Source organism: Colletotrichum orchidophilum (assembly GCF_001831195.1).
Source record: "Colletotrichum orchidophilum strain IMI 309357 chromosome Unknown Scaffold_17.1, whole genome shotgun sequence".
Lineage (NCBI taxonomy): Eukaryota > Fungi > Ascomycota > Sordariomycetes > Glomerellales > Glomerellaceae > Colletotrichum > Colletotrichum orchidophilum.
The window spans coordinates 399952-422585 of record NW_019172973.1 but is presented as its reverse complement, the minus strand read 5'-3'; the positions used below and the strand labels follow the sequence as shown (position 1 = coordinate 422585).

Sequence of the window (22634 nt, the reverse complement as noted above, 5' to 3'; positions counted from 1 at the left end):
ACGAGTTTTTGAATGAGCCCGAAAACAGTAATCAATTGAGAGTCGAGCTATGTCATTGAAACAAAACGCCACAAACTCCTATTCATAGTAACGTAACTAATGATTGACCAATCTCGACCTGTTGGCATTTTATGCCCAGTCGGGGTTCTTCCATGAATATTGATTCCTGCTGTTTCGAGCTCAGACCACGCTAGGCGTGGGCGAGGGCGTTGCGAGACTGGTGACTGGCTTGCGTTGCGCCCCGCTGTTGTTTGAATCTCCTCCCTTTGTGAGAGTGGTGGTTGTTGTCGGGAGGAGACGGTAGTGTTCGTGCGAGTGACCGACCTGGGATCGGTGAGTCGCCGCCGCCGAACCGAAGCTGTTGATGGCCACCAGACCCTGTGGGATTTGAGGCTGTTTGGTGCGGGTCTTTCTGGTGGTGGTGGTGGTGACCTTTGGCGTCTTGTTGGCGTTGCTACTGCGAGGAGGAGGAGGAGTAGTAGTAGTAGTAGTAGTAGTAGTAGTAGTAGGCGCCGAGGCGGAACACGAGCCGTGGATGCCGCCGCTGCCGCTTGTAGGCTTTGGCGTCTTGGTTGCGGTCGAGGCCTTTTTGGTGAGCTTGGCCTTTGGCTTGGCGGTCTGAGGAGACTTTGCCTGCTTGGTGGAGCTGGATCGCTCAGAGACGTGTGTTGTTTTCTTGACTCCAGCCGGGGCTGGCTTCAGGACTTTGGCCACCGCCACTCGCTCGATGCGGATGTTGGCGGAGCGGGAGGTGGGCTTGAGAAAAGGCATTGTGAAGGAGTTGGAGGAGGAGGTAGATTGAGGTCGAAGAAGAGAGAGGTAGAGAGGATATGTGAGAGAGGTGAGGTGAGTTGTGGTTGTTCAATGCTTTTTCTGAAGGCTCCTGTGGAGTGGTGATATTCAGTGTAAGAACAGCTGACGTCCTGGGAAGAGTGTATGGTTGTCTGAGCAGGGGAAAACGAACCTGCAGGCGGAAAGATGATTGTTGATATAGACTGTTGAGATTAAGAGACGTAACCTCGATGGGCTACCGTAAAGCTTTCTCCGGTAGGGACTAGGGAGGCGTTGGGTAGGTTTGCGAGACTAACGGTCCGGCCGTTGAGTCACAAGGTTACCAAAATTTTGGGAGAGCTTATTTGGATATGAGCAAATTGTTCAGGCTGAGTGACACAATATTAGGTTTGAGGCTTCTTGGTAGCTGATGTGGAGGGCCTTACCGGGTGCGTAGAAGGACGAGAAGCTCGTGGATTGTGCCGTTGAGGACAGTGAGGGACACTAGGTACCAGACCTCTCGTAAAGTATCGTGAAGAAAAGAACCAGTCAATGGCTTGGGTGAAGACGCTGAGCGACCTTGTCAGATTTGTGTGTTCCTGGTGGCTGATCTGGGGTGCCTTACCGGGTGCGTAGAGCGGTGAGAATCTCGTGATTGAGGACAGTTGCGGACTGTAGGTACCAGACCTAGTATGAAGTATGGTAGGAAAAAACCAGTCAATGGCTTTGGCGAACAAGAATAAAGTTGCGGACTGCTGAGGATCCTGCTCAGGGGTACGTGGGCCGTTAGGTTGGTGTGGAAAAACAAGAATCGGGGAGATGAAAAAGAATAAATCGTGATGTTGATGGTGATGATGATGAAGAAGGAGAAGATGAAGAAAAGTAAGAGAAGAAGAATCTTTAGGGGACTGGGCTGGGGAATGGACGGTTAGGCGCTGTAATTTCGATCCCGGGAACCTTGGTAAAGGTGAAGTTGTTCCCTCGCTCAAGGCAAAAAGAGTTTTCCCTCGCTTCTTCTTTGGAATTCTATAATGGCCCAACTCTCGAGGAACCTATCGAAAAGAGAAGGAACGGAATAAGAGAATTTTGTGATAGGACGGTGGTAGGATGAATACGCGGCGATTATACGCCGCCCGCAGCAACCCCATTTTGAGATAGAAGAGAATGCCATGGCCAAGGAAGAGATGAAAATATAGGAACGGAGAGCTCAATAGAGCAAAAATAATTCATGGTACATGGATTCAGAATTTGACGGCCTACTCGCAGTACCAGTGACCGAAATGTAAGTCACGACAGAGATCCTTTGATGACATGCGCTCGAAGGCGTTAGTCCGTCTACAAGTCTTGAAAGTGTTACCCTCGAAATTAAATCTCTGAATTCAAGGCGCAGCTAGCAGCCATTAACTTCCTCGAGGAGCTGGCGATTGTGTATGACATTGTGTATGAACCGCAGTACCCTGATGGTGTCATTGACAGAGCGCGGCCCAGAGCTGATGCAACTACAGTCAGAACTTTTTCTGCCTGTTCCACTTGCCCTCTTGGTCTCAATTCATTGCCTGGTTGCCCCATTTACTGGTGGCCTTCGATCTGTATGAAATGACTAACCAGCTGGAGCTGGTATGACGGCTTTGCCAATCTAACGTAAATCCGCTTGACGCGAATATTTCCGGGACAAGTGGTGGGCTTCAGGAAAGGCTTTATCATGAACCAAGTAGAGAGAAATCTGACGGAGTTCTTCGCTCGGCAATGGTGTTTCCTGCGTTTCGTAGGTCTATTCCCGATGGAATTCTCATCTCTTCCGGGTCGAGACAGAGCGTATGTCAGGATGGAGGGTTCATCCATATTCATAGGAGTTATAGTATCGTGATTTCAAAACGTTGACATGGAGAGAGCAAGACGAAAGGGGTATCGAGAGTTTCTGAAAGGAACGGATAATTAGAATATTGACGATCGAGGAAGTGATATAAGAAAGGAATCGGATAAAATATACCTGCTGGCTGAAAGTATTAGAAAACTCGTGACCCGCTGAATTTCAATATGTGAGCATGGGAGAAGAAGAAGAAGAAGAAGAAAGGCTCAGCGTTCCCGGGGGGGGGAGGAAGGAGCCAGGGTGGGTCGGCCTGGACAAGTGCGGACGGACTACTGCGAGCGGTTGTTCAAGAGAAGAGGTGGAGGATCTATAGCAGCAAGAGTAGGCAACGTCTTCAACAAGCAGCATCTGAAGTACATACGGTCTAATGATGGAAGTGGAAGCCTGTTTCGGCGAAAGAAATTAGTGACCATACATGAAATTACAGATAGATCGTTTTTTTTTTTCTTTAGCATTTTTCTCCGCAGTAATTATAGTGAGGCTCGATATTATCTCACGAATTGGAAGCCGGTGCAGGCACAAGTGCTGGTACTTAGTCGCCAACAATACTTGAGAGGTATATCTCAGATACTGATCCAAAAGAGATGTCGGAGAGATAGTCCAGATTGAATGGCGGAAGTAACATCTGGGATGCGATGGCCCTCCTTTCAACTGAACTGTGTGCATGCAGTCCTCGTCGTCTGGGCAATAGAGATCAAAAGCAACAGACGGCCCCACATCGCGGCCGTCACCGTTAACGACCTCGGTCAATCCCGGTCCCACTCTTCGGCACCAACTGGGACGGCGCCGGGGCCTGGACTGAATTTCACAGCTTCAGCGGCAACATCTATGAAGGAAACCGAGTGGTCAGATTTTCTGCACTATGGTGGGAATCTGTCTTCTTGCATTTGCTGAGTCTCCTCCCCTGGGCATGCACTGACTGACATTTTGTTGATGTCCGCTTCCCAGCGGCCCAAACATTATTGCGGAAAACGGCCCATGATCAGGAAATCAGATGGATTGGAACAATAACTGAGCTCAAAGAAATCTGAACAGCATTAATTGAAGTTCTAATTGGTTCTGAGACAGAATTTGCGATCCGCGATATAGCGAAAGAAAAGATATAGCTCAAATACGCTGCACCATAACCTCAGCGCTTTTGAGCAGCGCTTTTGACAAGCGCATCAACGAACTTGTTGCCACCAGTCGAAAACTCAGCCAGGCGGCGGGCAATCAAGTCGCCTTTGATCGAATTGCCTGGTTTAATCAAATATTCCGGCACAACAACATCCCCTTTCTTCCACTCATATAAAAACTCAAGTTTCCCGTCCTCGCTGGCCATCTTTTTCGATCTCGTGAACCTCTCAAGGGACCTTGGAGTATATGTAGGATGATTCACGACGCGATAATTGACAGAGGGGTGGATTTCCTCGTTCGTCTGGCCGAGATCGTTGCCGTGGGAGTCCTTCTTGTACTCTCCCGGTGTCCTATATTTTGACAAGAACGGCAGGACTTTCATGACGGGTGCAAGAATGTCAATGATTGGCCCTGTGGCCCAGGCGTCTTCCGGTTGGTATGAAGAGACATTGAAAAACATTTTGTAAATCCTGCTGTGGCCCAGTCCTTGCCGGACACGCTGTACTACCCAGTTGATGCTTGGCCCTTGGTCGTGTCGTGAGCGGTGAATCAGTCCCATGCGGGCTTCGATCACGCGGTCGGCGAGCGTTGAAATTGTTTCTTTACCGTCCTTGAATCCCTTCTTGTCGTCGAGCTGGATGAAGGTCTTGATCTGGTCACACATCCAGGTGAAGGAAATGAGAGCGATTTCTGTGGTGTGATCAGCTGACTCGTCTATACGGGTGGGAACATGACGACTCACGTTCATAATCAAACGGGAAGCCGTATAGAATGCCTGGATTGCCGCCTCCAATGTTGACGTGACCGCCCGGGAACCAGACCTGCCGCAGCTCGGGTTGATCGCCCTCCAACTGGTCCGCCATTTCACGATCGATCAAGGCTACCCATGCACGAGAGAGCTCATCTTCTGTAGCCCTCGATTGGACTCCCAAAAGTGACCTGAAATTTCGCGCAAGCTCATCTTTTGGCGGTTTGTGGTATCCAGGGCACTGTTCTCCACTCAGTGGAAGACGCCAAAGCGTTGGCGTAAATGGCTTTCGATGCTCGTCGAGGGCGAGCGCATGGTAAGCATGCTGGATGTCTGAAAAAACGTTAGAGGGCACCACCTCGAAAGGCAAGATACAACAGTTCTTCGTCAGACTCACATCTACTCAATGAAGGATTATGGAATCCAAGGTCATCGACGCCAAGCCAGGGGGCAAGTCTAGCAACTTTGCTGATTAAAGCCCGTGTCCGAGGACCCCGAGTCACGCCGGGAATCCCCAAACTACCGACAGTATCAAACACCCCGACGACCTCAATGACTCTGGTGAACTCTGGGGGAAGATTATGCGGCTTTTGGATCCAGTGTTTATTTGCTTCCTCCTCAGTGTTCCAGCCTTCGACCCCGTTTGCGCGGATACCGGTGATCCACTGTCGATATTCCCTCGATTGACGAAAGTTGAAGCTGTCGTTATGGCCATGTCTTCGATAGAGGTCGTAAAGAGCCGGGAAGTCGTCCATCTCCTGAGGCTGGATAATGCCAATATCTGTAATGAGACCGGCAACGGAGCGGGCCGTGTACGCCCCTCGAGAGAATCCAAAGCAAAAGATTTGGTCGTGCGGCGCATAGTTCATGACGATGAAGTTGTACGCCTCGATGATATCCGCGACAAGCCCATCGCCAAAGGTAGCTTGACGGAGTCTATCAAGGATATTTGAGCCGCCGCCCGTGCCGACGCCGGCGCTGTAGAAGACGACTTGCTGGCAGACGCTCTGCGCCTCCCCAGGCTTTTCGACGGACCCCGTGAGGGCAATGGAACGTGCCAGGCGGGTTACATTGGATGGGATATTCTGTTGGCCGCTGACGGAAGACTGCCACGTACCGTCGCAACAGATGATGATCCGCTTGGGAGGGGACTTTTGGTCTTTGTCGGTTACGAGTGTCTTGCGTGCGACTTGCAAATGGTCTACTTCTTCGATAACATTGGCAGAGAGGAAAACGTCCCCGTCTTTCTTTGTAGCTACCACCTGAGTCTTGACGTCTGTCGTTCCTTGGACGAAAGATCGCCAAAGATTCGACGAGTTTGTACTATACGGCGAGTTGGATGACATGTCGGAGTCGGAAAAGGTGGGCGAATGGCGATGCACGAATATGACCCTCTAGCCAAGTTATCGGGTGACTATTTATATAAGAAAAGCAAGAACCTTTCGAGCAACTGCCTGATCCTCCATCTATCGTTCATGGTGAGGAGGGATTCAGCTGAGGCTGAAGTGCTGATCCAACGCCCATGGCGATTCCGTTTCCAAATAAACCTCACGCGGCGCAGAATCATCAACGAGAACATCGCCCGTCGAGGTTGCACAAAATCCCATGTGGGCTTTGTGAAAAATACACAACTCTTTTTCAGCTGCTGTTTTCATAGCCTGGCAAGCCTGGAAAATGCCACATGCGAAGAAAAGAAAGACCTACCTCGGGGCTGAACTGATCTGAGACAGCAATGCCGATTGAAAACGGTGTTCAGGAATTTTCACATTCGGTGAGGCTTATGACTAGCGGCTCATTTGAACTCGTTCTCTTTGACTGATTTTCTCAATTCAATACATATGCCGAAGCAAAGAGAAATTGGCTGGAGCAGACGCTTCTGTTCAGCGCCATGTAGGTAGGAAGTAGTAAAAACATCGAGATGTATTTGCGAGTGTATATAATGGACACATGCACCTTCGGATGAGTGAACACATTCTAGATCCTCCACGGCTGTTGCTAATTTCCACAGCAAAATGCTTTGTAACCGAAAAGACCAAGTGGCCGGCCGAAATTGGACCTGTCTTATCACGTCCCGCATTCAGCACTCTGTTATCTCACCTTAGCTTGAACCGAGCACGCACTCAGCATTCCTGGATCTGTACCCAGGATCCGTATTGGCTTCTGGCTGAGTTCACAGTGGAGCAAACCACAACACTTCAGAATCCCAATCCCACCTCCGGGGGGGGGGGAAGACACCTCTCTGCGACGGAGCCATTCACCGCCGACGCAAACTTCTCAAGATAGACCTCCGGTGAATCCACCTACAAACGAAGAGTATACGTGTACAGGCTCATTCACGGCAGCTGAACCGCCTTCGTACAAGTGGTCTGCCACACTCTCGGTTCGCTCTGGAGGTATATCGCCCGGCGTAGTCAGATCGCTTAGGACGCGGGTAAAGTTCGCACTGCAACTTTCACTACAGTCATAGGTCCCCAGAGCGAGAGAAACCTTCATTGGGATGAATGGGTTCGTATATAACCGTTGATGTAGATCGTGGCCTTAATCCCTCTCGAGATATTGGTGAAGATGCAAATGTGGTACCCTACCCAGGCGGCACGGGCTGCTTCGCTGGATCTTCGAACGGCAGTAAAAGGTCTCAAAGCGGTCGATCTTGATTCGGCACGGGAGCCAAGATACTTGATATGTGGGAATGCCACCGTTGTACCACTTTCAGACTCGGTGGTTGCGTTGGTAGCGGTGGCCTTTGATGGAGATAAGGCCAGTCGTGTCGGGAAAGCCTAAAAAACCCCCGGGAGCAAGGCGATTGAATGTGGATCAGGTCGAATGATGAGCTGGATCCCATTCAAGGTTTTTGCTTTTTTGAGACTTCCAGCTCTTCGGTTTGCCAATATACTAGAAGTGGAAGGCAGGGCTGGAAGAGGACTTTGCAAGACGGCCGCTTCCCTGGTGAGGGTTTGATGATGACTTACGCCAGTACCTCCAGCTCTTTGACTCTCTTCCCCAGTTAATATCGGCGACTGGGTCTTTAGGGGGCGGCTTTTAACTCACGATTCGCTGGTGTGTCATTTCCATAATCCTTTGCAAATCTCTCTCGGTCCGTGGCAAAGTCGTCCTCGAGGACAGCAATCGGATCGTCGCAGGCAAGTCTACCCACATACCAATGGAGACTGCGATTATATCAGCTCGACCAACCGACTGAGCCCAATTATCAATCTTGTAGCAGGGCAAGGAGTAAGTACATTTATGTTCAAGATTCCAGGCGTAGCATAGAGGTAGTGAAAAGCCAAAGCCACAGCGACTGCCCGCTTTGCAAATGCATAAACTCCGAACATTGCATCACGGTTATCGCTGCCAGCGATGGTCAGAACGCACGAGAGCCCCAGTAAGGGATTTCTCACCACTCAAGATCAAAACGTTTCCCACTTCCCACGAATATCCTCCACCTCGACCTTCCCACTGACCACGAGTACACGGGTGGCTTCGTTCTTGTGACCTGCTCAAAGTCACTGCCGGTGGCGCCGCTATTGGCCGCAATGTTGACTGCAATGGGGTCGTTCAGATCGCGGATCAAAGTTGCGCCTTAGAGCTCGATAGTTTACCCCAAGGTTTTGAATGCGATGAAAGGCTCTTCTAGTAGAGCTGAAATGAGACGAGCGCATGCTGCCAAGTGTATTCACAGGATAGTATTGAGTAACATGATGATAAAGCTACTGAAATTCTGTCAAAGTAAGCCACAGGGCGCACATAGAGAAGACAGAAGTAATTCCGTTAGAACTGGATGTGGTGTTTCCGCGGCGCAGGTCATTTATATGGAAATGGACTGCGTTACACAGAAAATGGCGAGACTGGAATGCTTCACTTGGCAAATGACATTTGATGTCATTGCCATAACGTCTAGGATCTTATTCTGTACTTGACAACGAAGGTAGCATGGGAATTCTGGTGATGTCGGTGTCCCACCTCATGAGGAGAAGTAGGAAGGGCAAGCATTCCGATTGAGGCAAGACAACTCCATTTGTTAAGATGGTCAACATTTGTAGCTCACAATTCTTGGCGCGGGGTTGCGGGGCTGGAAACCGAGCAGAAGGGTATCGCGTGTTCTTGAGCTCCTCCTGTGCAGCTGCCTAAGCAGACGAATCATCGTCTTCTTAGCTTCAAGAGCTGTGTATAGCCAAGCCAGATCACAGCTTATTCACCTAGAAGAGGACTTGAATGGTTGTCACGTACCCTGATAGGATTGGCGCGAAATCCGAGGATATTCTTAGTCAAGGCTGTCGTTATTGAACGACTTGGATGTGGTGAAGAACAAGAGTGCTGAGGCTCCTGCAATGCCTCCTCTATCCCGCTTTATCATCCATAACTCTAGTCTAGGTTCGGTCTTCACCGTTGTAGCTGCGCATTGCTAACCCTAAAACCCACTTTTTGCATCATCTGCCCGCTCTTTGAGAGACAACGCTGGCTGTGGCTAGAAGAATTTGGTTTGCTTCGCGTGGTATTCCAAGCGTTTCAATCGTCCTCGACGTTGCCATCCGAGTAGTAATCGAAGGCCGTAGGTAGCGGCGCGTCTTTGCTGTTAGGGCCGTCCGGATCAGCTTCGTCCACGAGGTGCTTCTTGACTCCCTGGGCGACTGGCTGCGTGGAATCCACAGGGGCTGTGCCTTGTACTGGACCCGGCGAGTGATGTGTATGGTCTGCACGCAACATCGTCGTCATCCACTTTGCCCATTCCCAGGGCTTCTCCCGGCCTGATGGCAAGCTGTTGAAATATTCCCATCCCATGACTCCCCCGAACCGCGCATAACGATTTCGGAGCGTAAGAAGCACAGCACCGAGCATCTCCCACGAGACCCATCCGCTGCCGTTTTCAGGATTCGTGACCAGGCCCATGACGACCTTCTCTGGCGGCCAGCCCCTCGCCAGTATCATCTCGTACATGACTGGATTACTGACGTCGCCCCATCCACAGTAAAACTGAGCGTTGTACCAGGCAATCTCCTTCCCTCGCATCACTTCCAGGGCCTCGTAGTCAAAGCCGCTCAGGTTGTTCTCGGAGCTGAGCAGCGCCGCAGCCACGGGAGCCATGGAAATGACAAAATCTTTGCCAAAGTCCTGTCGCACGCGGTCAATGAGCCGTATGATGCCGCCCAGACTCATCTCTTCTTCGACGTCCAAATCGATGCCGTCGAGGCCTCGCGTCCGAAGCATGTCGCGCAAGGGAATATAGTATCTTTCAAACTTCTCCTCGTCTCCGTCCAGCCTCTCGTATGAGCCTTTGGCAGCGCCGCCGAGCATGCCAAGGACCTTGACGCCGCTGGCCTGCAACACCCGTAGTTCGGCCCATAGTGTAAGGAATCGCGGGTTGTCGGGGGTATGGTCGTTCAGGGTGAGGCCGTGGGGATCATCGTTAATGTGTATCGCCGCGAGAATCACATGGGTGACGCTGATCCCTTGTTGGGTAAGAAGTGGAAGGACCGAGATGGGCTTGCCGTCGGGAGTGTGGTGTGTCTGGTAGTAGGTGATGACGCGCGGGAGAGGCTGCGGCGGTACGGGCGGCATCGGAGCTAGAGGGGCCGGCTGCCTCGATTCCGCAAAGATCGAGGACGTCCGTAGAGTATTGGAACGGCAGACGCGACGCGTGGGGTGGTGGAAGATCGGGTGGTTGCATGCGCCTGCGCTTTGGGAGAGCTAACAGTGCGGGGTGGTAATTGGGAGGGAGGTGTCCGGATTGACAGCCTCTCCACGACGCCCGGCTGGCTGGAGCTGCGTCATCAGGGTCCTCGAGGCTGACATAAGCGGGTTTCTCAGTCTGCACATCACGCAGGGTCTCGTTCACTCATTCACTCTCACTCTCACACTCACTCATTCCGACCTTTCCAACACCACATTACAGCAGCCTTGAAGGTGTTGGACACTAAAATTCCATATCTATTGCATAAAACCGATTCATCCCATCGTTCTTGAGGAGTGACACACTACAGGATCGACCAAATTCCTTCTTCAACAACTGCTGCTATGTCGAAATCCGAAGACGTGACGAACTCCATGATGAAAAAAACGGCCAGTGGTCATGCCTACCAAATCGTTTTCTCACCGCCCTTATCCATAACCTGAGTTCTTGCTCGGATATTGGGAATCAGAAAAAAAAAAAACATCCCAAGTAACACAGAGTGAGTTTTCCACCAATGGCATAGTACACTCGTTGATCTAAGATTTCCGGAATGGTGAGCTCCCAGAAACCCAAAGGAGCGAACGTCCAGATGGTGCCAATGATGTTGGCGACACAGAAGCCGAGAGATGGCCCCAAAGCTGGTGTCCCGCTCTTTGGCAATGGCAATAGTCCATATCTCAAGCGTCGTTCAGGTGAGGAGGGCCGTCGACGTGCCCCTCAGATACTGATGCTCACCGCACTGGGTAGCGGCTTTCCCGATGATGTAGGTAAAATTCAAGTCGTGAGCTAGGCAGAACGAGTGCATCCAGAAGGGCATCGGACCCTTTCCTTCACGCAAGGTGAGGCAGATGACATAGGTGTACCGGAGGAAGCCGACGATGAAGCTGACGGCAGCGGCGATTAGGATTAGTGTGTTGTCTAGACGTTAGACCTCCGTTATGCGTTCATACTACTTGATGCTCGTCACCTTATCATTAGATGTAAAACCTTTACATCTCTCTCGGGAACACAAAAGCGAGTTTGATATTATGACGCCGCGAAGTACATGCATTCTAGCATCGACCCAGTAAGAAAGAGTTATGATGAGCAGCATTCTAAATAGTCTTCGTATTAGTGTTTGAAGTTATCGATCAGGGGAGTCCAGTGCCCAGATTCCTGTGCCACGATCAAACTCAGAGATTTGAAGAACTCGGCGCCGAGATTCCCAGCAAAGACAGTCCAACGCCAACGCCAACGCTCTAGCCTTCTCTCAGGAATACCAGCTACCAGGTTCTTGGCACGCAAGTCCCTGGTCTTAGGAACACCAGTAATGCAAGCGGGTTAACCGTTGTTTTCTCCGCTTGCATCGAGGTCGAATGCATACCGCGTGAACTCTCTGGTTGGCATCTCATCCTGGCCATCCCCTCTCCCACCAAAGACATCGCCGCTCGAGCTAGGCATGTCTTGTCTTGGAGCCGGCAGCAAAAATGAAATCCCCCTAAACCTGATTCATTGCCCAACGAAGACTCAGATGACCTCTTCATACTGGTTAATCAACCGCTGAGGCACCAGCCCCCGCAAAACCACAACGCCGGCATGCACAATCCCCCATCGCACAGTCGTCAAGACGTCCGCCATGATCCACACCAAACCATTCGTCCTCTTCCGCTCCCTCCGCAATGCAACCTCGCCCCGGACCACGCGCTCCGACATGCTGGCAACGAGAGCCTCCATCTCGCCCTGCGGGTCCCAAATCATCTCGTCGTCCTCAAAGTCGTCCTCGTCGTCAAACGCATCAAACGCCCTCCGCGAGGGAGCCCCGTACGAGCGGCTGGGTCGCGCGTGGTGGTAGGCCCAGCAGGTGAGCGTCGCCAGGTACAGACACCACGGCACGTGGAAGAGGTTCATTGCCTCCGTGCTGTTCAGCGTCTTCTTGGTCTCGAGGAGCATCCTCGCCGCGTGCCAGGCCGCCTCGGACGCAGACTGCTTGGATTGATCGGCAATGGTATCGGCAGCGCGTCGATCTTGTCTCGCGACGGTCGGTTGGTTCTGCTGCTGCTGCTGCTGCTGCTGCTGTGTCTCGCAGCCTGATGCAGCCCACTTCTTCACCACTTGCGCGGATCTATGGTAGTCTCGTTGCTGGACTGGCCTGCCGAGAATATGACGGGCTCCGGCGTATATCTGAACGTCCAAGAAGTCCATGTTGAGCAAGGCCTGTGCCGAATGGTACAGAGCTTTATACGCGGACGCAAATGACTCAAATTCGACACGCCGAGTCATTTCTTCGTCGTCTTGTTGCCGCAGATTCCCTTGCGATGTGGAATTGGGACCTCGTGGCAACTGGGCTGAAAAGCTGACGCAGTAGGCATCAAAGTCGCTTTTCCAAGCGTCGTAGGCGGTGCTCAACAATTCGCGCCAACCCGTGCCAAAGCTGTCTCCAGAGACGACTCCGAGAGCCGTTTGGTCACGACGTCCCATGTCCCAAGAGATGGACATCAAGCCATGGAGAACCAGAATCCTGGAAAAGCCAGTGAGCCCAGCTGGTCGTGGGGCGGATGGCGTCAAGTAAGACTTGAGGGTGGGTAAGTAGAACAGTCTCTGATCGCTGAGACTCGAGCGCCAGGCCGACGCCCAAGACGCGGGATCCCGTGCTTCCCAGATGCTCTGGCTGCATGGGAGTTCAAGCCGGAGCTCAAAGGCCGACATGCATAGGCTTTGGCAAAAGAGGACTGCGTGCTGGGTATCCCACATGAAGCAAAGCAGAGCTAATCTGAGTGTCCGTTAGTCCTTCGTTTTCACAGCAACGCAGAGGTATAGTCGAGACATACCTTTTCTTCTGCTCCGCGTCAGCCCACCTCCTCCATGCTTGATCCAAGACGCCGACGTTGTCTTCGCCCGACACCGGCGGTGGGCCTGGAGGTCGCACCGTCTGGCAGTCGGAACGGCGAATGAGATTGATCAACAGTCCGTGGAACAGATGGCTCATGTCGTGCTGCTTCTGACCGGCGCGGGACTTGCCAAAGCACTCGACCAGCAGGATTGTCTGTAACGTCCAAAGCTCTGGTCTAGGTGAGAACCCCGCATGAGCAAAGATACTCGGCCGGATGACATCGTGTATGCAAACGGCGAGTTGATGACAGTCTTTGCTCGAGTACGTTGCGCCCAAAAGGAGGATGGAAAGTAGAAGCAGAGGCTCGGTCTTTCTGCAATCAAAGGTTTCCACGTGAATTAGAGGGTATGCGGTGTTGAAGCGGGTGAAGAAAAGCTCCAAGTACAACTTGAGTGAGTCTGCTGATAACAGCGGGTGCTCCCATATCGTGACACGTTGATCAGGGAGACTTGGTTTGGCACTATCGATGACGTTTAGCAACCGTTCTCTCACATCCTCGCTGATCTGAGGGATCGTGAGCGGCTTTCTCAGTGAAGAAAGTGGTCTCTCTGGTTCAGTCGGAGCTGGCCGGCTGACCGCAGTGTATCGCTGTCGAGCTGCCGGAGGTACATCGGCAGGTCTCCGAGATGCTGCAACGTCTGCGCTCCTCTCTCTCGAGTTCCGGACAGCTTGGCGTCTAGCGGCTTCACTGGCACCTGTGTGAGGGTTGTTGGGTAGACCGGATGACCTTTGTCGCTCCTGTTCTTTCGGAGGCATGTCCATGGGTTCCGTCCATAGTTGAGCGCTCTTCATCGACTCTGGTGTGATTGCAATGTTGCTTTGCGGTTTAGTTTGAGATTGGTTGTTTGTCATGTGAGTTTCAAAGTCTTGACCTATATTTGACGGTCTCGACGATGCAGTGGGGGCTGAGGTGTCTTGCATGTTGAATAACCAGTTGTAGTCCAACGCAGTCGTATATGGCATGTTAAACGAGCTGGCAGTGTCTGGCTGGAAGATCTGGTCGTAGTCCAGTTGTTCGCCGATGAAAGACGCCTCGCCCCAGCTACTGGGCTGGGTCGTATTGATGTCGAAATGGTTCTCCGTTGTTATCAAATCGGACAACTGTAAAGAGGGAGGGAATCCAGGAAAATTGCTAACGGTCTCAGTTGGGTTGAATATATCTCCACGTCCAAAAGAGTATTGCTGAGGGTTGTTTTGGTTCCCTGGGCGTAGATCCAAGGTAGAACGTCTGTGAAATTCTGGCGATATGCTGCCAGTGGAGTAAGCCTGATCCGCCCCAATATCTAAGCCGGACAGACTGTGATCCCCTTCGTGTGGTTCCGGATCAGGCGAAGGCACTTGTTGAGCTTGAGGGCGCTCTTTCGCCGCCGAGGCCCGGCCCCGTCCAGAAGGATTCGGGCAGGGCCGTTTCTCTACAACAGACCCGTCCGGGGCCTTCCAAGATCTTTTGCGTGTATCTAGAACGCCGCAGCCCGGTCCGCCTGCTTCGAGATCTTTCTGTCGATGACGGTCCATATGCCGCTCTGATTGTTCATGTATATATGTCAGTTAAGCAGTTCATTCGGCAGAGACGTTTTTGAGATGAATTACAAACGGTAGTAGTTGTCGACATTTTCTCTCTCGTCTTTTTCTTTTTCGTCTTGATTCTACTTACTCAACAGATCGGGCCTTTTGAAGTGAGCATTGCATAGATCGCAGCTCAATCCGCCAGGCATATGATTGAGAGCATGGCGTTGCATATGCTCAGCGCGAGTGAAGCGTCTGTTGCAACCCGGATGCGTGCAAGAAAAAGTCTTATCCTCGCCCATCAGCCCGTCCGAGCTCTCTGAGCGACGGTGATTGTCACTAGCACCCGCCATGGTATAGGAGTCGCTCATGGTTCACCGCCGAGTCCAATTACCCAATCCACTTCCGAAAAAGGTCTATGCCAGTCACCCCTGAAAGAGAGGGAGAGAATTTTCGATAATTGAGCCTGAGTACCGACTTGAAAGGCTTCAAAGTTGGCAGAGTGAAACCGCAGTCCATCGTCTTGCTACCTCGACAGGAGCCATAGATGGGGGAATGGGGATGGACATAGCATCCAAGCGTCCCACTTCTCCGCATTTCCTCGGGCTCTGAAGAGTAACGATACCCGGCTTCCTAGGCCGAGTACAATCTCCATACTGGGAAAGAAGATAAATCTCCGATTTGTTAGTCGACCAATACCCCAGCGCTACTACGTCTTGGTGATGCCCCTCCCCCACTCTCGACTCCCGCCACTTCCGATAAGCATCCTCCTTACGCAGTACGCAGCTGATCTCCAAGAAGACCAACACAAGTCCCCAACAGATAAGAGTGGGGTACAGCTGGTCGCCTCCAACTACGGGCGTGTCTTATCTAGCAAGGTTAGATATGTGATACATGCAGATATGGCTCGGGGTTACGTAGGACAATTGATGTTCGCGGAGTAGCACACCTTGAAAGGGGATGCAGCAACTCTGACGATCACGTTGTATGAGCAGAGCCGGCTAAAGCCGTCGACTTCGTTCCGACAAGGAGAAATAGATGATGCATTCATTCCACTCTTATTGATGTGAGCGAATACGCATTTCTAAGAGCTTACAATGTAGCTAGTATATCGCGGCTGCAAAGTTAGCACGATCATTGTATACAAATCTGCCGGCGCACCAGCACCACCCACACTTGCATTGAAGACAGGCGGCAATAGTTGAAGGACGTCTGACAGTACCGGACTCTAAGTGTTCATAATCGAAACGTCAAACTGTTCCCTTTATCTGGTCGCGCGCTGCTGGCATCATGTCGACGCCATCGTCTAGAAGTTATGTGATTCAAGAAAAGCAACAGCGAGATGCTACAAGTAAGCTTCACGTGAGTCTCCTTCTCTCCCATGCTTTCCAACATCAATCAAAGCAACCAAACTAATGCGCTGATGCTTTCAAGGTGATCATCGTAGGAGCTGGCCTAGGCGGTCTAGGCGCCGCCATCTCGACGCTGCTGGCTGGACATGATGTTACAGTTCTAGAAGCCGCCTCAAATATCGGCGAGGTCGGTGCGGGCATCCAAGTTCTGCCCAACGCCGCTCGCATCCTCTTCTCATGGGGCTTGGAGGAGAAGCTGGAGAAGTACGCCACAAAGCCTCAGAAGTGCAACTTTATCGGCTGGAAAGGCAACTTTTTGTCCGAAATGGATTATCACAAGTACGCTGCGGCGGCGGGAGATTTTCCCTTTTGGGACTTTCATCGCTCCGACCTCCACCGTTGCCTCCTCGAACGCGCGGTAGAGCTGGGCGTGAAGCTCGAGACGAAGGCAAAGGTCGACACATTTACAATCTCGCCGGACAACACGACTGCCACGGTATACCTCGTCGGTGGCCGGAGCCTGACATGTGATCTCCTCGTCGGCGCGGACGGCATCAACTCCAAGCTGAGGGAGGAGTTCCTATGCAAGCCGGATCCACCCCAGCTGACAGGGGACCTGGCCTACCGACTGCTGCTGAACACCGCCGACATGCTCAAGGATCCCGAATTGAGGCACTTTGTGGAGAACCCCCAGGTCAACTACTGGGTTGGGCCGGACAAGCACGCGGTGAACTACGTCCTCAAGGGCGGTCAGCTCTTCAACATGGTGTTGCTGGTGCCGGACGACATGCCCGTCAACGGCGGCAACACCCTGCAGGGAAATATTGACGAGATGCGGGGCCACTTTGCAGGCTGGGATCCCCGCATAGGCAAGATGCTCCAGATGTGCGACGAGGTCCTCAAGTGGCGCCTGTGCATCCGGCCAGGCCTGGAACCAACGTGGTCCCATCCGTCGGGCGCCTTCACGATGCTCGGCGACGCCGTGCACGCGACGCTCCCGTACCTCGCCAGCGGGGCGGGCATGGCGCTCGAGGACGGAGGGGTCCTGGGTCTCTGCCTCGCTCGACTGACCGACACTTCAGCCGCATCAAAGCGACAGGCCCTAAGGGTCTACGAGGACTGCCGGCGGGAGCGGACGGAAAGGGTCGTTCGCCGCGGGACATACAACCAGTGGATGTATCACCTACACGACGGCCAGGAGCAGGTCGAGCGGGATGCAAAGTTCAAGAAGTTTGAAGAAATGGACGCGAAGTGGCTGAGCGAGGAGTCGGCTGTGTTGCCCGCTTCTCAGGAGACGGGAAATGACCCCTTTCCGTGGAGGTATCATGGGGTAGGGCGGTGGTTGTTAACGTACGACATGTGGAAAGACATTGAATCGAAATGGCCTTCCGACTCGGCCGGTTTGACAGGCAGCGAACCAGCCCCTCGCGCAAGTTTGTAGTTTGTAGGGCATAAGCTTATTATTACTGTAAAAGAAAGTACAAAACTCTGACTTCGCGAGTCTTGAGCCGTTGTGGCATGAAATTACAGGCTGAATCGGACCTTGGGGAGGTTAGCGGCGATTCTCATTAGGCAAAACGAGGAATAGTAAACAATAGTTCCAAAGCCTGCCTTACCGTTCCCCTGCTCCTTTGTTTTTGGATCGATAGCTTGGCGGCTAAGCTTTTACTAATATGGAAAACCTCCGCCGCTGTGGTTGGGGGTACCATGTAAGCTAGACAGTTTTGGGCAATGTTATTAACCACTTTGATCGCCAGCAACTTGCAAGACATCAAAACGGTGTTGCCCTGCGTAGAGGCGGCAGTCCTGGCAGTCCCGGGGATATGGGACGTGAACACGGATACGGGAAGCTGACCCGACCAGCTGGTCCAGCTGAGGCAGCTGGGCGTTATATTGACTCTAGTTTAGTGGAGAGGGAGCCGTATCTCGTCCAATAATGAGTTTTGTTGTCTTGGATTGAGAGATTGGGCAACACCGACCCCGTCTTACCGTCCCAGGCCACGTTTCCATCCCATGTCCATGTCTGAAGTGGTAATAACATCCCGCCCTCGGAGCCCTTGGACACTTCAACACCACCAAATTGGAAGAGCCGCCTTCGAAAATAAGGTCAGCTAAGGATGAAGCTAATGAGAAAAGGGGTAGAAATCCGGAAGGCTGGTAAGCGACGGCCTCCGCCTAGTGAGCGGCGGCCTGAAACCAACTAACATAGGTTGGCGCACGGAGCCCAGCGGTCCTGTCCAGAGGAACCAACACGCGCGTGGCACTCACGATGGTACGAGAAAGCTGAACGACAGGTCGCTTAAGCAGCGCTTGGTCAATGTTTTTGGCATGAAGCGGGAAGCGGTTGAGGAGAACCAGAACGATGACTTCGCCCACGTGGAGGCACTCCACGAGGCAATTCACAGCGCCCACTTGTTGATATTTGCTGGATGTAGGGTATAGACCCTGGATACATAAGTCTGCCATCTTCCGCCTCTTCTCTGCCCCAGATTTTTGTTATCCATCCTCACCATCTCAGAAGCTCTCGAATATCCTCAGCTTCAACCGGGTCATCAATCCTTCTCAGGCTTGCCACGTGCTCAAGACAAACTGCCAAACTTCAAGATGCGTTCCGCCGTCCTCTTCGCCGCCATCTCTGGCCTGGCTGCCGCCAACCCCGTAGCCCCCAGGGACACTACGGCCCAGAACGGTATTGATCTGAGTGTCTTCGATGTGAGTCCACGCTGCTGGGAAACCTTCTTTACCTCTAGCTGACCCGCCGTACAGTCGGAGCCCATCCCGACCAAGGTTGGCCCCGCCGTCGGTGCATCCGTCGAGACTCCCACGTACAACCCGGCTGTCGCCAAGGCTGAAGCCTCAAAGGACGCCGCAGCGAATCCCATCGCGGCCTCGAACACGACCCTGGCTGCTCGTGCGGTTCCATCCGGTTGTGGAGCTCAGCAGCCCGATGGCTACGGGCCCGTGTCCAGCCCGGACACGTACGACAACTTCATCGCTGATCCCCAGTACCCCAGCATTGCCAATGCCGCGCCGGTACCCCAAGGTTACTCTCTGTCGTACTCCGCCTTGCAGGGCTCCCAGGAAGGAAACGGATACCTGGGTCTCTACACCCTGAAGAGCTTTGACACCATCAAGTGCCAGCAGGTAGGCACAATCTTCACTCGGACAAACTTGACGGAAGCGAGATCTGACCCTGACTGACTAGTACTGCGATGCCGCCCCTTCCTGCTACGGCATCAACGTCTACCTGGAGAGGGATCCCGCGTATGACCCTACTGATGCTTGCCCCAACCCGTCGAGCATTACCAACTACAAGTGCACTCTTTGGGGTCTCGCCGTCACCCCGGAGGGCGCTACCAACGTTGGACAGTGGAGAAACCAGTTCCACGTTGGTATCAGCGGATCAAACGGTATGTGCCCTCACTCCCTCCATAACCAAAGATCAGGCAAGGAACCATGGAATGACTAACTGGGCCCCCTAAAGGATACTCCAAGCTCGCGCCCCCGCCGTCCTACGACGGCTTCACCGGCCCCGTCGCCTTCGGCGGCGCCACCCAGGCCCCGAACTCGTACATGGGATCCAAGTACTACCCCGGCCCCTACGACCCCATCCAGTGCGCCGCCGCCTGCAAGGCCAACACCAAGTACGACCACGACCACCCCAGGGCCGACGGCACCTACGACGCCTGCAACTTCTTCAACTCGTACGTCCTGAGCAAGAACAACGTCCCGCAGGGAACCTACTGCTCCCTGTACACCACCTCCTGGGACAAGTCTTACAGCACCAACGTCGGACAGTGGAGAGGAAGCGACTACTACTCCGTCTCTTCCAGCTACGGCTACACCCTCACTGTCCAGGATCCTGGCCACATCTAAAGGCTGAGCACTTTCTACAAAAGTGCTACGCTTATCGAGGGTTACGACCCAAGGCCCTAGTGTTATCCAGGTTTTCAGTGCTTATGAGATTATTGAAAAGTTAGATAGGCCTTGTGCGGTTGCATAAGGAAATGGGCATGGGCCTGAAACGTTTTCAAGAGTAATGAGGCGGAATGAAGAGTGCTTTACAGACCATAACTGGTTGGTCTATAATTAATATTGATGGTAAATCTTGATAATACTTGCAAACTTTGTTTGCAAAAACAATAATGAGTCTCTGGTTGCATATGATTCCCGTGTCTACAAACCCTATTTTTTTCAATGGCCCGCTCAGGTTTGCGATTTATGATTTGCACAAGGTATTCCCCTCCTCTTGCACGACTTTTAAAGGATGATGCAGGGACCAGAAAGTCAATAGAAGGTTAATCAGCTACGTATCTTGCATTGAGAGATCAGATTTAGGTGTTCCTGGTTCAATAATCGAAGCATTTATATTCATAATGCAAGAGTTGAGACGCCAGTCTCCAGTAATGCTCCTCTGACTCTCCTACTTCTCAGCACTCGCCGTAACCTCCGCATTGGCAACCTTGTAAAACTCATAATCATTGTATCCCTTTTCCGGAGGCTCCGCCCCGTAGAACGTCGTCCGGTCATACGGGGTCAACTCCCACCCGTTCCTCAACCGCTCCACCAAATCGGGATTGGCGATAAAGTGCCTCCCAAACACCACCGCGTCCGACTCGCCGCTCTTCAACTTCGTAACGGCATTGTCGCGGTTGAAGTTGCCCGCGGCAAAGAAGTAGACACCCGCCGGCTTGAGAATGTCCCTGAACTGGGTCAAATTGTTGGTCTGTGTCGCCTCGGACTTTGTTCCGGCCAGCGACGCGAGCTTTTGTTCCTCGTCCAAGACTTCGTCAAAGCGAGGCTCGATCCTAGATTACACTTTTAGTAATGATTTCTTGTTTCCAACAGTAAGCAGACACTGAGTCCTACATGTGCACATAAGCAGGCCGCTCTGTCTCTGGCAACTCTGCAATCTTCTGGCTGATGAACGACCAGTGCTTGTTGGGGTCGCTGTCTTTTGTCCCTTGAAAGTAGTTGTACGGCGAGAGACGGACGCCGACTTTCTCGGGTCCAATGGCTGCACTGACGGCTGCTAAAACGTCAAGAAGAAACTTTGAGCGCTTCTCTATCGATCCACCGTACTCATCTGTGCGAGTATTGATGTTGTCATGGAGAAATTGCTCCAAGAGATACCCATTAGCGCCTTTTTGTCTGTTAGCTTGAGTTATCAGACGGCACCAGATCTCCCTACCATGAATCTCAACGCCATCAAAGCCAGCAACCTCAACCGCGCGCTTTGAAGCCGCAGCCCACTCCGCGGTCAGGCTGTGAATCTCCTCCACTGTCATGGGCCTCGGAGGACCGTCCTTGCACGCAGTTCCATCAAAGTAGTTTCCGTCCATCGGCTGGGTCCCGGAAGAGATGGGGGTCTCGCCTCCGCGCATCCCAGCGGAAGAGGCTCTGCCGGTGTGCCAGAGCTGGACAAAGAGGTAGCCACCCTTGGCATGGACGGCATCGGTCACCTTGCGCCAGCCTTGCAGCTGGGAGTCGGTGAAGACGCCCGCAACGCCGGGGTAGGCGCTGGCATTGAGACAGATGTCGGTGGCCTCAGTGATTTGGAGACCGCCGGCGCTGGCTCGGTCGCCATAGTACTTTGCTACACGGGCACCCGGGACATAGACGCCGCGAGACTCGAACTCGCTTCTCATGCGAGTTGTTGGTGCCTGTCATCCATAATCAGCATACCAATTCGTGATGTGTCTCGATAAGCCTGATGAGCTTACTTGGACGATGCGGTGCTTGAGGCTGATGCCCCCCAGTTTCAAGGGAGTGAACAGCACCGTGTCCTTGAGGGCGGCAAAGGCCGGGGGAGGAGTATTTGCTTTAGGCATGGTGTGAAGCTATTCGGAGACGATGATCAAGAACTAGTATCGGATTGGGCCTTGGGTAGGTGGTATGGTGAAGTGTGTTGTATTCAACATCGTTGAATATGGCAGGTTTTGAACACATCGTCTGAGGCTCGTAACCACAAACTCTAAAGCTACAATTCTATGCACTTGTCAGTACACTTTCGCATGTTCGTCGAGATCGTCATGTTGATGCGTCGTTGCGAGCGCATCAAGCACGCCCCCCCATTCTCAGGGGTGGGGTGTGGAGAGGCTTTTTGGGTTGGGGGAAGTGGGAGCACGATCTATCTCGGAAGTGGGGGTTGCACTTACACACACGTCTGATCGAACGCCGGATAGGATGGCTTACCTTATCTACGGTTGTTCAACAAGATATAGCCATCAGTCCACTTCTAATCGACGGCGATGTCGTCCTCCCCCCTGCGAATTAAACTCGGCAGTCCGTGAGCTAGGTAGTGTAGTCCAGGGAAGGGGAGCTCGGGAGGGCGGAAGACTGCGGCTTCACCCCCACATGTTCGCAGATAGACATGGAGAAAGCTTTCGTGGGGCCCTCATCTCATTGGGACAGGGGAAACGATAGCAACATTCCTCACCCCATCGCTTTGGTGAAAGATTGCACTTCCCCCGTTGAATTAAGTTCGAGTAGGCCGAAAACACGTATGCCGGATAAGAGGAGCGACGTTGAGGGTTTAACGCCAGCTATTAGGCTGAGGTTAGTATGCGGCACGTGTCTAGTGGTTTGAGGATGACATTTACTTCCAAGGACCAGTCTTCTTTGTCTGTAGACGTTCCCTTCTTTCACATTGTTTATAGACATAACCTGCTAGCCACTATGACAGTGTTGGAATTTTTGCATGCATGAGTAAAGACGAGATGAATTAAAGTACA

At 52.5% G+C, this 22634-nt stretch overlaps 7 protein-coding genes across 7 annotated transcripts; 1 reads left to right on the top strand and 6 right to left on the bottom strand.

The window, feature by feature from the left end:
• Positions 1-180: 180 nt before the first annotated feature.
• Positions 181-771, bottom strand: CORC01_03016 (uncharacterized protein; the record flags this gene model as incomplete). Its single annotated transcript, XM_022614666.1, has 1 exon — positions 181-771. The coding sequence occupies one exon, from the start codon at positions 769-771 to the stop codon at positions 181-183; it is 591 nt and encodes a 196-aa protein (XP_022478967.1).
• Positions 772-3770: 2999 nt separating this feature from the next.
• CORC01_03015 (peptidoglycan binding domain-containing protein) lies at positions 3771-5851 on the bottom strand (the record flags this gene model as incomplete). Its single annotated transcript, XM_022614665.1, has 3 exons — positions 3771-4447; positions 4500-4838; positions 4903-5851. The coding sequence occupies 3 exons, from the start codon at positions 5849-5851 to the stop codon at positions 3771-3773; spliced, it is 1965 nt and encodes a 654-aa protein (XP_022478966.1).
• Positions 5852-9011: 3160 nt separating this feature from the next.
• Positions 9012-10061, bottom strand: CORC01_03014 (chitinase; the record flags this gene model as incomplete). The annotated part of the gene is made up of 1 exon (XM_022614664.1): positions 9012-10061. The coding sequence occupies one exon, from the start codon at positions 10059-10061 to the stop codon at positions 9012-9014; it is 1050 nt and encodes a 349-aa protein (XP_022478965.1).
• An 800-nt stretch (positions 10062-10861) lies between these two features.
• On the bottom strand, positions 10862-11613 carry CORC01_03013 (uncharacterized protein; the record flags this gene model as incomplete). Its single annotated transcript, XM_022614663.1, has 2 exons — positions 10862-11057; positions 11537-11613. The coding sequence occupies 2 exons, from the start codon at positions 11611-11613 to the stop codon at positions 10862-10864; spliced, it is 273 nt and encodes a 90-aa protein (XP_022478964.1).
• A 66-nt stretch (positions 11614-11679) lies between these two features.
• CORC01_03012 (uncharacterized protein) lies at positions 11680-14919 on the bottom strand (the record flags this gene model as incomplete). The annotated part of the gene is made up of 3 exons (XM_022614662.1): positions 11680-12922; positions 12981-14565; positions 14697-14919. The coding sequence occupies 3 exons, from the start codon at positions 14917-14919 to the stop codon at positions 11680-11682; spliced, it is 3051 nt and encodes a 1016-aa protein (XP_022478963.1).
• Positions 14920-15838: 919 nt separating this feature from the next.
• On the top strand, positions 15839-19776 carry CORC01_03011 (FAD binding domain-containing protein; the record flags this gene model as incomplete). The annotated part of the gene is made up of 7 exons (XM_022614661.1): positions 15839-15910; positions 15983-17230; positions 18124-18331; positions 18467-18612; positions 18667-19044; positions 19106-19310; positions 19385-19776. The coding sequence occupies 7 exons, from the start codon at positions 15839-15841 to the stop codon at positions 19774-19776; spliced, it is 2649 nt and encodes an 882-aa protein (XP_022478962.1).
• A 547-nt stretch (positions 19777-20323) lies between these two features.
• Positions 20324-21731, bottom strand: CORC01_03010 (NADH:flavin oxidoreductase/NADH oxidase; the record flags this gene model as incomplete). Its single annotated transcript, XM_022614660.1, has 4 exons — positions 20324-20708; positions 20770-21043; positions 21092-21563; positions 21624-21731. 4 exons carry the CDS (start codon positions 21729-21731, stop codon positions 20324-20326), a joined length of 1239 nt encoding a protein of 412 aa, XP_022478961.1.
• Between the last annotated feature and the right edge of the window lie 903 nt (positions 21732-22634).